The 14,964-nt window shown below is 34.7% G+C and overlaps 1 protein-coding gene across 1 annotated transcript in view; it reads right to left on the minus strand.

The window, feature by feature from the left end:
* ep300b (E1A binding protein p300 b) overlaps positions 1–14,964 on the minus strand; it is a 49,575-nt gene that overhangs the window by 7,524 nt on the left and 27,087 nt on the right. The window contains exons 17-24 of the mRNA XM_073857557.1: positions 14,608–14,759; positions 10,262–10,501; positions 9,008–9,096; positions 5,257–5,367; positions 5,081–5,137; positions 4,892–4,969; positions 4,019–4,086; positions 2,029–2,179 (exon numbers count right to left, since the gene is read on the minus strand). Coding sequence (XP_073713658.1) covers positions 2,029–2,179; positions 4,019–4,086; positions 4,892–4,969; positions 5,081–5,137; positions 5,257–5,367; positions 9,008–9,096; positions 10,262–10,501; positions 14,608–14,759 — 946 coding nt within the window. The remainder of the gene's footprint in view (positions 1–2,028; positions 2,180–4,018; positions 4,087–4,891; positions 4,970–5,080; positions 5,138–5,256; positions 5,368–9,007; positions 9,097–10,261; positions 10,502–14,607; positions 14,760–14,964) is intronic.

The following is a 14,964-nucleotide window of genomic DNA, read 5'->3' on the forward strand; positions in this document are numbered from 1 at the left end:
TGTGATTGCAGTACCAGTTTTAGCCACAAGTTTTGTGATTGCAATACCAGTTTTGGGCATAATCCTACATACTGTTCCTTTAATCGTTATGCATCCCTAATATAGAATATATTCATATAAAATATCAATGTAAATATTATCTATCAATGATATCTTGCGTTATTATATACATTATAATTATAGCCTAGTATTTAATTATTGCATATGTGTGTTATAAGTTGTTCTTGCATTTACATTTTTACGAAAGTTTTTGTTGAATCATGATTTGTTCATGAAAACATCAGTACACACGTTTCAAGTTAGAACTTCACGATTAATCGCGTGTAAATTTTGTGCACATCTTTACTGATAAAATGTGCGCATGAAAATTTCATACGATTAACCCTATTTCACGCCCAAATGTGAGCATACGCATGATTAGTGAATGAGACACATTGACCACGTTTACATGCACCCTAATAATGCGATTATTTCCAATAATCAGAGTAAGGACTTAATCGCAGTAAGATGTTTACTTGACTGGAGCTAACCTCTTCACTCCGGTTTACATGCAGTTTTTATTTTCGGATTATTTACACATAGCCCAATGCAGAGCATGAATGATGAACTCACATATATGGTCCATATATGTTAAATGACAAACACGTTGTTATGGATGTATTTCATTATATGGTGCCGTGATGAAGACAGAAATATTATGACAGTGCCTGTAAAGGGCGTTCACATTAAAATGATAACTATAAAAATATAGTTTTAAAAATCTTTTTATATCAAAGATAATAGCGGCAACAACTATAATGATAGCGAGTTTGTCCCATGATGAACGATAAACCATTGACAGCCAATCAAATCTATTTGAACTTGAAGTGCATGCGCACTTAAATGCAGTAAAGCTCAGTCATTGCTGAGGTCTATAACATAAAATGACCTCAGGTATCCAGTGCTGATGCAGTTGCTGTGAAATTCACTACTTAATGCTTTTTCTACCACACTGACTACGCCAAAAGGTTAGATATTATTACACAAACTACATTCATTGTTTAGTTACGCGAAATGCAGCGAGTTGAGGACATCTGCTGGTTTCCCGCTGTGTAAATGCAACAAGAACAGCATATGTACATATTCAGTGACATGTAAACAATTGCAAAAAGTTTTTATTACAAGAAATATCCAATATTAGGTAATGCCGCGAATTAGCATGAAGTTATCATTATGATGCGGTCACTAATATATTCATCGTTATAATTATCGTTATAATGTCCCTTAAAAGTTTTATACGCTGATGTTGTGTTATTTGAGCTGTTTCTGGGTGAAGGCAGACTGTTGACAGCGAGCCGAGTTGGCAGAGTTCAGGTAAAACTTCCTAATGTCAAGTTTAAAACGAATTTGTGCTTAAGGTACGTGACTAAAACACGCGTGCACTTCAGTTAGTGCGGTATAAATGCGATTAAAGCATTTACATGGACGCATACTGCGATTAAAAACGAAGTACACCACCTCTTTTGATGCGATTATACTTACTGCGATTATGAGCTTAATCGCATTATTTTTATCGAAGTATTGCGTTTACATGATGAGGTAAAGTATAATCGCAGTATTGCCAAAATCCCATTATAATCGCATTATTAGGGTGCATGTAAACGTGGTCATTGTTTATTTTATGAGAATAACACATCAATCTCAAGATCGTCAATGTCTTGCGTATATTAAAATTCTACTTTTACAAAAAGATTGGTACCGCATTAATAAATAATGGCATTGCCAGAATTCTATATGGATAAAGCATAAATATTTCTCATTTTTTACCATTTCAGACTATCTATCCATAATTGCACTTTATATCAGTAATAACACAGGAATGTTATCTTAGCTTGTTGTTCATTTTTGTAATAAATGCATTTAATTTGATAGACTGATAGCTAAAATAAAATAAAGGGTTCATCATACATATAGTAGCAGGTAAAGCAACCCAGCCTAATTCAGGACTCCACCTTTCCAAGGTTTTGGAAAAACTGCATTGTTTCTCACCTCGACTTCATGCCAGGCTTGACCTCCACCACTTTATCAGAGACGTGCACCACACGGATGGTGACATCACCGGTCTCGGGATGCGGCTGGCGCTTCAAAAACTCATTCACTCGCGACTCCAGGAAGCTACTCAACTTTGTATGAGGAAGTCCTAAACAACGATCAAGAAATTCAAGTTAATCGAAACAGGTTAAAAATTACATCTGTTTTATCAGAAAATAGCACAAGAGTTCTTACTTCACTTTTATATAAAAAATCTGATTATTTATTCACCCATTCCAGGATATTTTCTAATATAGTGGACCTCAAAAAGGTTTCAAAGGGCTCTAAACGATCCTCAACCGTGGTATAAGGGTCTTATCTACAGAAATTATCGTAATTTTCGCAAAAAAAAAAAAGTACTTTTAAATCACAACTTCTCTTCTTGCACAAGTCTGTGAACTCCAGCAATACCTTACGTATTACGTAATCACGTTAAAAGGTCATGTGTTACATATGTGAAACACACTTGCAGACCATTTTAAACAATAAACTGACACAAACACATGAATTATTTTTATTCCACATACAACAATATCTGAACGATCCTCTTTTGTAAACACTGGAGCGGTAGTTTCGCATGTGTCACACGGCTAGTGAAAGACAAAAAGTTGTATTTAATAGTACTATTTTGGGTCAAAAGTGACAATCGTGTCACTAGATACAACCTTTATGCCTTGGTTGGGATCGTTTAGAGACCTTTTAAACTGCACTGAAACTGAACTGTTGAGGTCCAATAAAATCCACTATATGAAGAAAAATCCTGGAATGTTTCCTCAAAAAAACGTAATTTCTTCTCGACTGAACAAAGATAAAAAATAAACATCTTGGATGACATGGGGGTGAATCAATTGTTGGGATTATTTTTTATAAAAGTGGATTAATCCTTCAAGCAAGACAATGCAACATGGCAATATTGATACGATGTATGCCATTAAATCATTTATTGTAATATTTTCTGTAATACTTGTTTGTGATTGGCCAATTGCAGTAAAATACATTTTTAACAAAGTTGGCTATATAAGGGTCAGTGACAAAAACAGTTTGGCAAGATGAGAAATTCAAAAATTATTTTAAAAAACTTGTTTTAAAAGCATGCATCAGGTTTATTTCAATGCACAGTGTATTTATCTTGATTTTATGCAAATAAAAATTACATTTGCATCATTTTGATGAAAGTTAAGACTGAATGGACCTGAAAATGTCAAATTGTGTAACCGCCAATTGCCACAAAGAATATTAATATTAATTATATTAATTTTAAATATTTTTTCCACGTTGATGGCATGTAAGCATAATCATCAACAAACAATCATTTTAAAATATCATTTTATGTCAATTTTAATGTGTTTTTGTAATATTTGTCCTGACATAAGCTGAAAACAGCTCTAAATAATTTTTCTTAATTTTCTAAATAAACTTTGACAAATTATGTAAAAATGTATGTAAAAAACATATTACACTAAACTAGATGATTATATTTTGTTCCACATTTTTTAAGAATATATTTATATTTTCTTAAAAAAATACTAGTTACACCACTTGACAGACCGGTTACACCACATTGACATTTTTGCAATTATAGCACAAATATTCTTTCAAAATTAAATAAAACCAGAAATTTTAGACTTGGTCCTCAAAAAAGAAAATGCATGCGAGTAATCTGGAAATTTATTTTGAAATGTTAACCCTTTTACATTTTATTGAACCACACGGACACAAAATAATTAACATCACGTCATTGACCCATAACCGTATGATTATTTATTGGGCCAACAGCCATATACTAAAAAGGATGATGCACATCCAATCTATTATGATCACATAATAAAACCCTTCAGTTTGACAGAAAAGCCCTTGACACACACACACAACATCCATGACATATTCTTCAGTATTTTAGTCTTTATGTTGTATTTGCATGCATTTTGTAAGACACTTATTTACTTACTCTTTGCAGCATATTTATTCTCTCTCCTCGTTCCGTTGGATTTTTTCAGGCAGCCATCACACACAAAGCTAATTGGATGAAAGATTTGTATAGTTTTATAGATTAGATATACAACACAGATTACAAATAAAAAAGATCAATATAAAATCAATTAGATCTTAGATTTTTAAAAACTTGCAGGGGTTAGACCGAAAGACTGACACATACTAACTCAAATGTTATTGAAGAGGCACACACTTTTTTCTCATTTTCATCAAACTCAATTTTTGCCTCCAACCATTAAACCCTGTTATCAAAGTTATTAAATAATAATGATCAAACAAATATCTTCCTATAATTTGTAAAATAGATATTCATTAATAGAAACAATCCCAAATGTAATCCTAAACTATCTAAACTACTGAGTGACAACTTAAAGGTGAAGTGTGTAATTTTTAAAAGGATCTCTTGACAGAAATGCAAAATAATATACAAAACCATATGATCAGTGGTGTACAAAGACCTTTTATAATGAACCATTATGTTTTATTACCTTAGAATGAGATGTTTTTATCTACATACACCGAGGGCCCCCTACATGGAAGTTGCCATTTTGTGCCGCCATGTTTCTACAGAAGCCCTTAAGGGCAAACTTTTTTTACGAAGTTGTCTCCGACAATGACATGTTTGTCCGGTGGTGGCTAACGTAGCTTCTCTTTGCGTTTCAAAAGTGAGCAGTGGACTAAGACGTTGGTTGCAATGCGCAACGTCACCATTAGATGCCACAAAAATGTACACACTGCACCTTTAAAGGTTATTTATTTAAACTTTTCTAACTTAAATTGATTATCTGTTGAAAATTTTTTTTTAAATGGCAAAATAAAACTAGCTCACCCTGTCGGCCATATTGTTTCATTGTGTAAGACACATATCTGATGCATTTTACGACCGCAGTCATTACATTCAACCAACCTGCAGAGGAATAGCAGAAAATGTTTCAAACAATGAAAAGAAATCCATGTTGCGTTAAACACCTATTTTATTCGTTTAGAGAAAACAAATAATTGAAGGAAGTGAACATACAATTCAGGGTCCAGAGTGTCGTTCTTTTTCCTTTGAAACTGATCTTTGTTGATGGACCTAAGGAAAAAAGCGGGAAGAGAAAACGGGATAGGCCGCAGAGTCGAGTCGGTTGTAAAAATCAAAATGGATAAAAGTTTGCCGTAACATTACATAAAAAGAACAAATCAAGTACTCACGTTTGAGGCTGTGTAGGATCATCTCCCAGGGATACGTTCTCCCCCTGGATTTCGTTGAAACACTTTTCGCAAAAGTGGTACCTGTCAGCAAGAAGCCCAAATTTGGGTGAACTACATCGTTCGCCAAGAGCACAGCCAATCACAGTGAGGGCACGTAGAAGCAGTCACCAATCAGGGCAGGCCAGGAGACAGGCGCACACACAGGAGAAGGCAGGTTCGTCGCCGGGAGCAGCCAATCATGAAGCAGGATTTTTGTGTGGGCAGATTGATTGATTGGTTGCGTGTAAATTTCGGAGCGGATGATTGGTCACATCAAAGCAGGCCAATGCAGACATCACAAGCGTTAAAAAGGGGGGAGAGAAAGGGAGGGGGACGAGGGGGGAGGGCAGAATGAATATTTTAAGAAGTGTGAAAAAACAAAACAGTTATGAGGGAAAAGAGCTACACGATGGAAAGGTGGACAGGGGCGGGCCAAATGAAAACGAAATCAAATGAGAAAAAGCAAGAAGCAGAAGCAAAGCACAGATGATTTCCCTCACATCCACTGAGCTTTAAAAACTTGGTTTTACCCAGAATGCCCAGCAGCGTGAGGGATCACAATGTACCGAGTTTATGAGGAAGAATGAGGACAGGAGCAACAGAGACCCATCATCCTTTCAGTTCATTTTAAAGAGGGTCTTAGTACCACAACAAAATATGAGACAAATGAAGTTAGTAGACCCTGAAGATGGCAGCAGGAACTTTTGTTGAAGTTTTGGCCAATTGGTGTCAGAATTTATATTTATTTATATAAAGGCCGTAATAAATATTTTGTACAAAAGAAAATTAAGCATATTTAAGACCATTAAGATGCATTTATACATTTCACATTGTGGCATTTTTTACGACAATTCAGCAACCAAAGCTCATTACTGTAATGTGTGCAGATATTTATTTTATTATTATTTACCGGTATTTTATCTTTATTTTCATGAATCACTGTAATATAATGACAACACAACAGTAATGACAACTTGGTAAAGAAGCATTCCTTAACATTTAAATTAACTTCAATGGTCTTAATAACATGCCTTAATTTCTTATTGTAATTTAAAAAATTATATGTTATAACTACATATTAAAATACTATTATATATGGGTAACAAAAGGCCAGCCGGTTGTTATCGAAGAATAAATCCTGACAGTGTGATCAGGAACATTGAAAAGATTTATTTGCGATAACAACTAGCTGGATTTTCATTAGTACTAATAATATGCGAACATGCCTTTTAGTTTTAAAATTTTACATTAAATTCTTATGTTATTAACTATGTATATTTATAATGAATTTATTGAATTCATCAGAATCAAGCATTCCAGAGCGCCGTGTAATGAATACAATATAAAATACAAAAGCGAATTTACCTGGAGAAAATTTCAAATCTTTTTCAAAAAGTCTTTGTAAGAAAGGAAGAAATTTGAAAGTTTGTTTTTTAAGGCTGCCATTTTGTGTTAGTAGCTACCAACTGAGGTAACAGATCACAAACACTTGCTGACATGTTCACCTGACAATACAGTGAATACAATTGTATTAACAGGACAAAACAAAACAAGACAGATTTTGGAGGCAATCACTTAAACACAGACCCTCTTTAAAATGACCATTTGAAAATCAGAAAAAAGAGCAGAAATGTGAAAAGTGGTCTTTTCACCACCAAAAGTCAAATCAACAGGCCTGAAATTTAACAACACCCTGATGTGGAACGTATGCGCTCACAACAGCATAGCATTTAGTTTCACAAAGTGCATATAAAAATCATACAACATGAAGACTGAATAATGTGCAGATACTTACCTGTGTGTGTGCGTTATATAAATTATGCGATATGGCAATGTATTATGTTTGTGAAAATCAATTAAAATGTAAATATTATTTAATTAAATTAATAAAAAATGTAAATATTACTATAAAACATACATGTTTACAAGCTTTCTGGAAAAAGACAGCATCACTGTGTCTTTGTTGTTTTTGTAAACCATTGCGGCATGCATATGCGATATTTGTTATCATTTCGAAATGTGACCCTGGAGTAAAAGACCAGTCATAAGTCACACAAGTTTATTTGTAGCAATAGCCAACAATACATTGTATGGGTCAAAAGGATGAATTTTTATGCCAAAAATCATTAGGATTAGTGCTGGGCAAAGATTAATCACAATTAATCGCATACAAAATAAAAGATAATTTTTGCATAATATATATGTGTTTGCTGTGTGTAATTATAATGTATATTTAAACACACTCACATACATATATACATTTCAGAACATTTTTATTTATACATTTTTTAAATGTATATAGAATATAGAATATATAAATAAATAAATATTATTCAATGTTACTTAAATACATATTGCGATTAATCTTTGCCCAGCACTAAGGATATTAAGTAATGACCATGTTCCATTAAGATATTTTGTAAATTTCCTAACACAAGTATATCAAATATATGAAGAGTTTGGTTCCAAAACGCGATAAACGGCATTTTTGAAAAAATGAGTTACTGCCAAAATCAGTATTATATCAGGTCAGTATTTAAAAGTAAATTCTTAAATTTTATGCAAAATCCAATATCCGCAGTGTTATTCTGTCATTTTTTCTCCCTTTTTTCCCAAAACGCGATATACGCCACTCCTCCTTTTCTACAGAACGCAATAAATCCGTTCCACATATTACAGCGCACCATTCACGCAATGTAAACAAACAATGGCGGCACGTTGAGTACACAGAATCCTAGTTTTCCTCATCTACTTTGTACTTCGTGATCAACAAACAAAACAAAATTATACTTTAATTGCATAGCTAAACCTGTGATGTTTTCTGTGACGGGAAAGATTGTAAGTCATCAACATCCACTAACTTACGCGAGAGACACTCGGGAGTTTTGCTTTTTCTCCCGACAGCATCTGTAAAGTTTATGTGATTCTAACACATTGACCCCAGGGGATCTTATGAAAAACGTTACATTATTTTACTCAAAGTCAACGAAAATCGAGCAGGACCAAAACATTTTACAGCGGATCGCTTTGAAAAATGTTAAGCGACAGCGTCAAGTATAACCGCAGCAATGACAGTGTCATTAATATGGCAAAGTAAGTGTTTTGATTAATGCCATTAATGTTTATTTTTTATCAGTGTATACCACTAGTCAACTAAATAAATATAACTTATCAAAGATGAATGCACATTTATATATTGATTGAATAGATTTATAGCATTTTGAAAAAAACTTGTCATGGATTTATTGCATTTTGTGGAAAAAATAATTCGTTTTTATAATAAATCTTTGAAAATCAAGTTATGGATTTGAAAACACGTTTTACCTAAATTTGTCCAAATGGATTTATTGTGTTTTGGAACCAAACTCTTCATATATTTATCATTAGTAATATGTGTTGCTAAGGACTTCATTTGGACAATTTTAAAAGGCAATTTTCTCAATATTTTGATTTTTTGCATCCGCAGATGCCCAATTTTCAAACAATTGTATCTCAGACAAATATTGTCCTATCAGACCACACATCAATGAAACGCTTATTTATTCAGTTCCCAACTTAAAAAAATAACCTTGTAAATGGTTTTGTAGTCCAGGGTCACAAATATTTTGAAGTAATTATACACAAGACTACATTTTGTTTGGCATACTGCAAAATATTAAGAAAAGAGTGTGAATGAAATTTGGTGCAAATATATAGCATATTTAATACTGACCTGTTCTGATAGCTGAAGTACGCAGCGTCTCGAGGGATAGTACACAACTGTTTGCCATAGCAACAGAGAGTCTGAGGAGAAAACTCCAACTACGAGACCAAAAATATAAACCAATGAGGGGCATGGATTTGAAGAGAGACAAAGTTATCAATAGTTTTGGCCAAATATTTATATTAAAGCAATAAGATCTTCATGGCCAACTGTGTTTGCACACACAAGGGATTTTCTTTGTACTCAAAGCTTTCAATGCACATATCTCCATAATAATAAAATTAGAGAGTAAAAATCTATATGAATACACATATTTACAGATGCTATGCACATAAAATGTTTCACGTAATCCCTTAGTAAAATATTGCTAAGGAATATAGATTATATAATGTTAAGAATGATAAACTGATGTCAGTTTAATGTGTTAAATTTCTTTTCTATATTAAACTGCACTAAATTAAGTAAATAGGTGCAAAACTAAAAGCACTTTAACGTGAACTTTTATGATGTCTTTTTAAAGGGACAATCCACTTTTTTTGAAAATATGCTCATTTTCCAGCTCCCATAGAGTTAAACATTTGATTCTTACAGTTTTGAAACCCATTTAGCTTAGCGTGATGCTAATGGTAGGCTGGCCATTCGTGCCAGCTCCGCCGGACACGCCCCGAACACGCCCTGGGGTGCCTTCTCCGGAAGTCGCGCTGCCCGACCGCACACGTCATCGAGGTTCTCCGATTTCAGTTAAAATACATTAGAAAATTAAGATGTATTTCTTTTAAGACATACAATCATTGTAGTTGCATTCTTACCTTGAAATGTAACGGTTGCTTTTCTGAAATTTAACCCGAAATATTAAACCTTGATGACGTATGCGGTCGACCAACGCGACTTCCGGAGAACGAACCCGAAAACATGTTCGGGACGTGTCTGGGGGAACTGGCATGAATGGCCACCCTAGCTAATGGTCTAATCCGAATCAATGAATTATGCTAAGCTATGCTAAAAGTGCTAGCGCCAGACCCGGAGATCAGCTGAATGAATTTCAAAACGGCAAGAATCAAATGTTTAACTCTAGGGGAGCTGGAAAATGAGCATATTTTCAAAAAAGTGGAATGTCCCTTTAAATACTAGCCGACCATTGCGGCAGATCCCACTTAATATGCGACTAATTAAAATTATGAATTGGCAAATCATGCAATTAATTTGTCTAACATTTTGACTCGCCCTTAGACAGCCTTGAAACGACAACAAAACACAGCTCACCTTTCTTCCGCAGCAGTATCCCATCTCCTGCATAACAGGGTCGATTTCTTGCTCAAAGACCTCTGCCAGTTTGGAGCAGTATTTATACACCCGTGACGTCTTCCGGTTATACAGCCAAGCGTTATTAAACATCAGCCACACGTCATCCACGTACTGCCAAGGCTCTTGGTACTGACCCGTGTCCAGCTTACGCTTGATAGTCGACAAGTCCATGGGGTTTTTCACTATGTCAAAGTAGTCCTGGAAGTCCGATCGCAGCAGAAGGAAGATCGTCATCACGTCAAGATGGTGTCAAATTAAAGGATGAAGATCATGATCATCAGGTTAAAGGAAGAGGTGGTCCGGTGGGTTGAGAATCGGGGGAGAGAAGAAGGTGCAGGGGATAATGTTGAGCGCTGTAGAGAAGGTTCACATGCACAAACAGAGAAAAACGTAACAGACTCCCACTGCCTCACTCAAATCTGTACCCCAGTTCTCTCTTGATCGCCCATACACACACACATATACAAACACAACACAACTCTGAGCCCGCGGAAATGAAGAATGTTTACTGGAGGACCAGGATGGGCAAAGAAATCTGAACGTAACATAGCCATGTAATTATGAGAGTTAAGGAATGCCTAGAAAATTACATTTGTTTTAAAAATCAAGCAGATGAGATTTTTTGCATTGCAACATTTTTCTGAACAATTAAGCACATTTAAATCTCATAAGTTTAATGCATATAAATTATAGTCGTAAGCCTTTAAAAGAGAAAAAATTTTAAAAACAGATTTTCATTACTGCCTTAAAGGCCTTACGCGCTATGAATGATAATGATTCTCAAAATTCAAGAAAATAGGGTAGATTACGCAACAACTATAACAATGCAAGAAGCGATATCGTTAAAAAGGGTTTTTTAGCTGATGAACAATAAAACATACAGCCAAATATAATCTCTGGTGGATTTTTCGAATGTTGTTTCACTGTTGTTGATTGTGGCATAGGTTTGAATGTCCGAATTAAAGATTGTAGCAGTCAGGAAGTGGTGTTTTAAAGTTTAATAAAACACTATATTGAATACAGCAAGCAGCATTTTGCTGTTAGAATTTGGAGGAAAGATGTTCAGCATTGACATCAAAGCGCTAGAAGGTCATCTACATAATTGTTGCAACTACAACACTACTGCAAAGTTTTGAATCAAGAATGTTATCGTCAAAAAGTGCGTCCACACTAATAGACAACATGTAACTTTTTTTGCATGACAGTAAAGAGAATATGAGGTAAATGTGCTTAACTGTAATGCAAGCGATCTTAATGATCCTTAAATTAGGCTTCCTTTATGATTTCACCCCGATAGTCATTTACTACTCATTCATAATGTAGTTTTGAAACTACACGCCTTCTCCAAAGCAGAAAAATTAAGGTCTGGAGGAATAGTTTGATATCTAAAAAGACAACACGGATTTAAAATTATTCCAATATGCATAATTAAAAAAAAATCATTTGCTCCTGCGGCATTGTAAGGGTTTAGGGTACAGTAAGCTGAGATGAGCATGTTGGGTGATATCTTCACAAAAACATTAAATACTCCAGCTGAAGCATTAACACCACAAAAGCACAACTGGACTTGCTAACCTGATATTTCAGCTCCAACAAAACAAATCAAAGACTTTGTGTTTCGGCGTTGACCCCAAAGTATTTAGGCTGTGTGTTATTAAAATGTACTTAGTGTAGGTCATATAACTACCAGTAATTTTTTGATGATTTTGATGAACTGCAGCGTTTTGGTTCATATCAGTACATTTTTAGATTAAGATGTGTCAATCAGACAAACAGATAACTAGGGCTGCATAACGATTAATCGTGACCAATCCATTGCAGAACAAAGTTCTTGTCCACATCATATATATGTGTGTGTACTTTGTACAATAACTTTGTATAAATAAATACACACAAATGCATCTATATATTTAAGAAATGTGTATATACATTTGTATATTTATTAGTGCTGGGCAAAGACCAATCGCGACCAATCGCACACAAAACAAAAGCGATTATTGGCACAATATATGAGTGTGTGCTGTGTCTAATCACCATGCATAAATATATACACACACATTCATGTATGTATTTAAGAAACATTTACATGTTTATATATATTTTTATATAATCTATATTAAATATAAATAAAACAATTCTGAAATGAATATATGAATGTGTGTGTGGTTAAATATACATAATAATTAGACACAGTACACGCACATATACTACGCAAAAAAATCACTTTTATTTTGTATGCGACCAACCGCGACCAATCTTTGCCCAGCACTAATATTTATGTATAACTTATTTTACATATAAATATAAATATTTAATATATAAATATATATTTCTTAAAATTATACATGCATGTGTGCATATTTATATAACCATAATTATTATTCACAGCTCACACAAATATATGATGCAAACAAAAACCGACTCTGCAATAAATTAATCGCAATTAATCGCTATACTACCCTACAGATGTACCATACCAATGTTACGCAATCCACTGCTAGTACCTGACCAAATTTTAGGGTGTTTTCAGACCTGTAGATCGATTGCTTTCTCTGAAACTGGGGCTTAAAACGCTACAATGTTGCAATTTTATGTTGGTTCGGTTTGCATTTACAAGGTAATTTTCCAAACAAACCAGACTTTATTGATACTCTCCTTTAATTGGTCAGAGACTACGTCTGTTTATTTTCCGTGATTCAGGATTGACAGACAGAAGCTTTACCGGATTATTGTGTGGCTTTTTTGGTACCTGCAATTATATTACTTTGTTATTTTGAGCAAGAATCAAATCTTAGGCGCTACAACATTCTTACCATGTACCTATTGTGGAAAAGAGTAATTAGAAGACATTTTATAAGGAACAGGTGCGCTTTGGTTTTGAATGGCACTGACGTGCTCACCAGAATTCATCACAAAGAGCTATCAGGTATGTTCATGGTTAAAAAAGCAATAGGATACCCTGTCCGTTGGGTCGGATTGCTTTTACACATAGACCAAACAGTTTCAGAGTTCATTTGGCAATCGGGCTGAGACCACAACATTCAGACGGTCTCGAAACGGTGCAGATCTGAGCGTGATTGCCATGTTCACATTTGCCTAAACTAATCGAACCAAGAAGGGAGAAAACGCACCAGGTTCTGAAACAAAGACTCAGGTCTGAAAACACCCTTAAACCCATCTATTAAAATTACAGAACACTAACAAGGATTTTGACTTTATCTGTGTTCACACAACCATATTAATCCTTTACACAGATTACATATCATACGATGGGGTCTACACCAATGCAAGGACAGACAGAGGTGTTTCAAACAAACACTGATCTGAGATCAGTAAAAGAGTTGTAATATATAAGACTGCGGCTTAACTTGGGACCAGATTTACAGAAATATTTAAATACTTAAACTGTATTCTTTTCATTAATTCTTAGGTCAAAAAAGGTTTTAATGTTTGTTTGTCACACCTTAGATACAGCCAGAGTCAACCAAACTGTTTTCTGATGCAGCAAAATAACCAAAATAGCGAGTGATTTTTAATGCAAGAGAACAACTAGCATCAATTACTTGTGGCCGAATACTAGGAAGGAAAATGAAAGCCAAAAGGTACTTGATACAATTAAGTCAATCTGCTGATTTGGTTATGTTGCAATTTGGCTGACTCTGGGATTAAAATAACAGCAACTGAGCTTAGCAAGAGGCTTTTATGTGGCAAATAATAAATAATGCATTTCAAAAATAAAGCTATGATGGCTAACAGCTCAGGTTTGGTGATGATGAATTTCATGAGTTTAGGCAGATGGAAAAAAAGTGCAAGAAAGGTGAAGCAAAACGATATGACTTACGAAACAAGGCATTAGGCTATAACAACCGATTCTTGGACACCAAGCAACCTTGGTGTTTAAGAATTCTAACAAATTTATGATGCAAATTTATTTTATTTTAAGCAACAAACTGATTTATTATCAAATATTGTAATTCAGTGTTATTATATTAGTTAAAACACTGTTCAGGTGTACAGCTCAACATATTTTATTTGTTAATTGAGGCACCAATTTTTAATTTGACTATTTGCTGATAAAACAGATGTTCATAGCCTGTGCTGCCTTATTTACACACGTCTCTTCAAACTTGTTTGACAGAAACGCTACACAAGCAAGCTTGCAACATCTCTCTCACGTCAACACACAAACACACAGCAGCATACAGAAGAGAGAGAGAAGGAAACAAAGGTAAAAGACTAATGAGGCTAAAACTGAAAAGCGCTAGGTTGTTTGTAGCGTAATGCGTGTCAGCGCAGGCCCTTACCAGGTTAGTTTTGTTACTAGTTCGAATACGTACGGGTATTCCCAGTAACTGGGGGTCCACCGGCTGCCGGAAGGGCAGCGACTCGGGATCCTGCCGGTACAGAGCTTCCAGAGTGGGCATTAATGCCTGGCGGAGCTCGTCTGGCTTAAAGACTGATGACAAAAAACACAGAAATCAGAATTGAGTTGGGACATGAAAATGATAACCTAGAAGTGCTGATGCCAGAGCAGTTTTTGTTGTCAAACTTAGTAACTTTGTCAACTTTTATCCATTGTGCCTTTCAATGATATTTGGGCTGCTAACGCAATGCTCCACAAATTCATCTAAAGGTAGGGCTGTCACGATTATGAAAATTGT

Source organism: Misgurnus anguillicaudatus, chromosome 19, assembly GCF_027580225.2.
Source record: "Misgurnus anguillicaudatus chromosome 19, ASM2758022v2, whole genome shotgun sequence".
NCBI classification, from domain to species: Eukaryota; Metazoa; Chordata; class Actinopteri; order Cypriniformes; family Cobitidae; genus Misgurnus; species Misgurnus anguillicaudatus.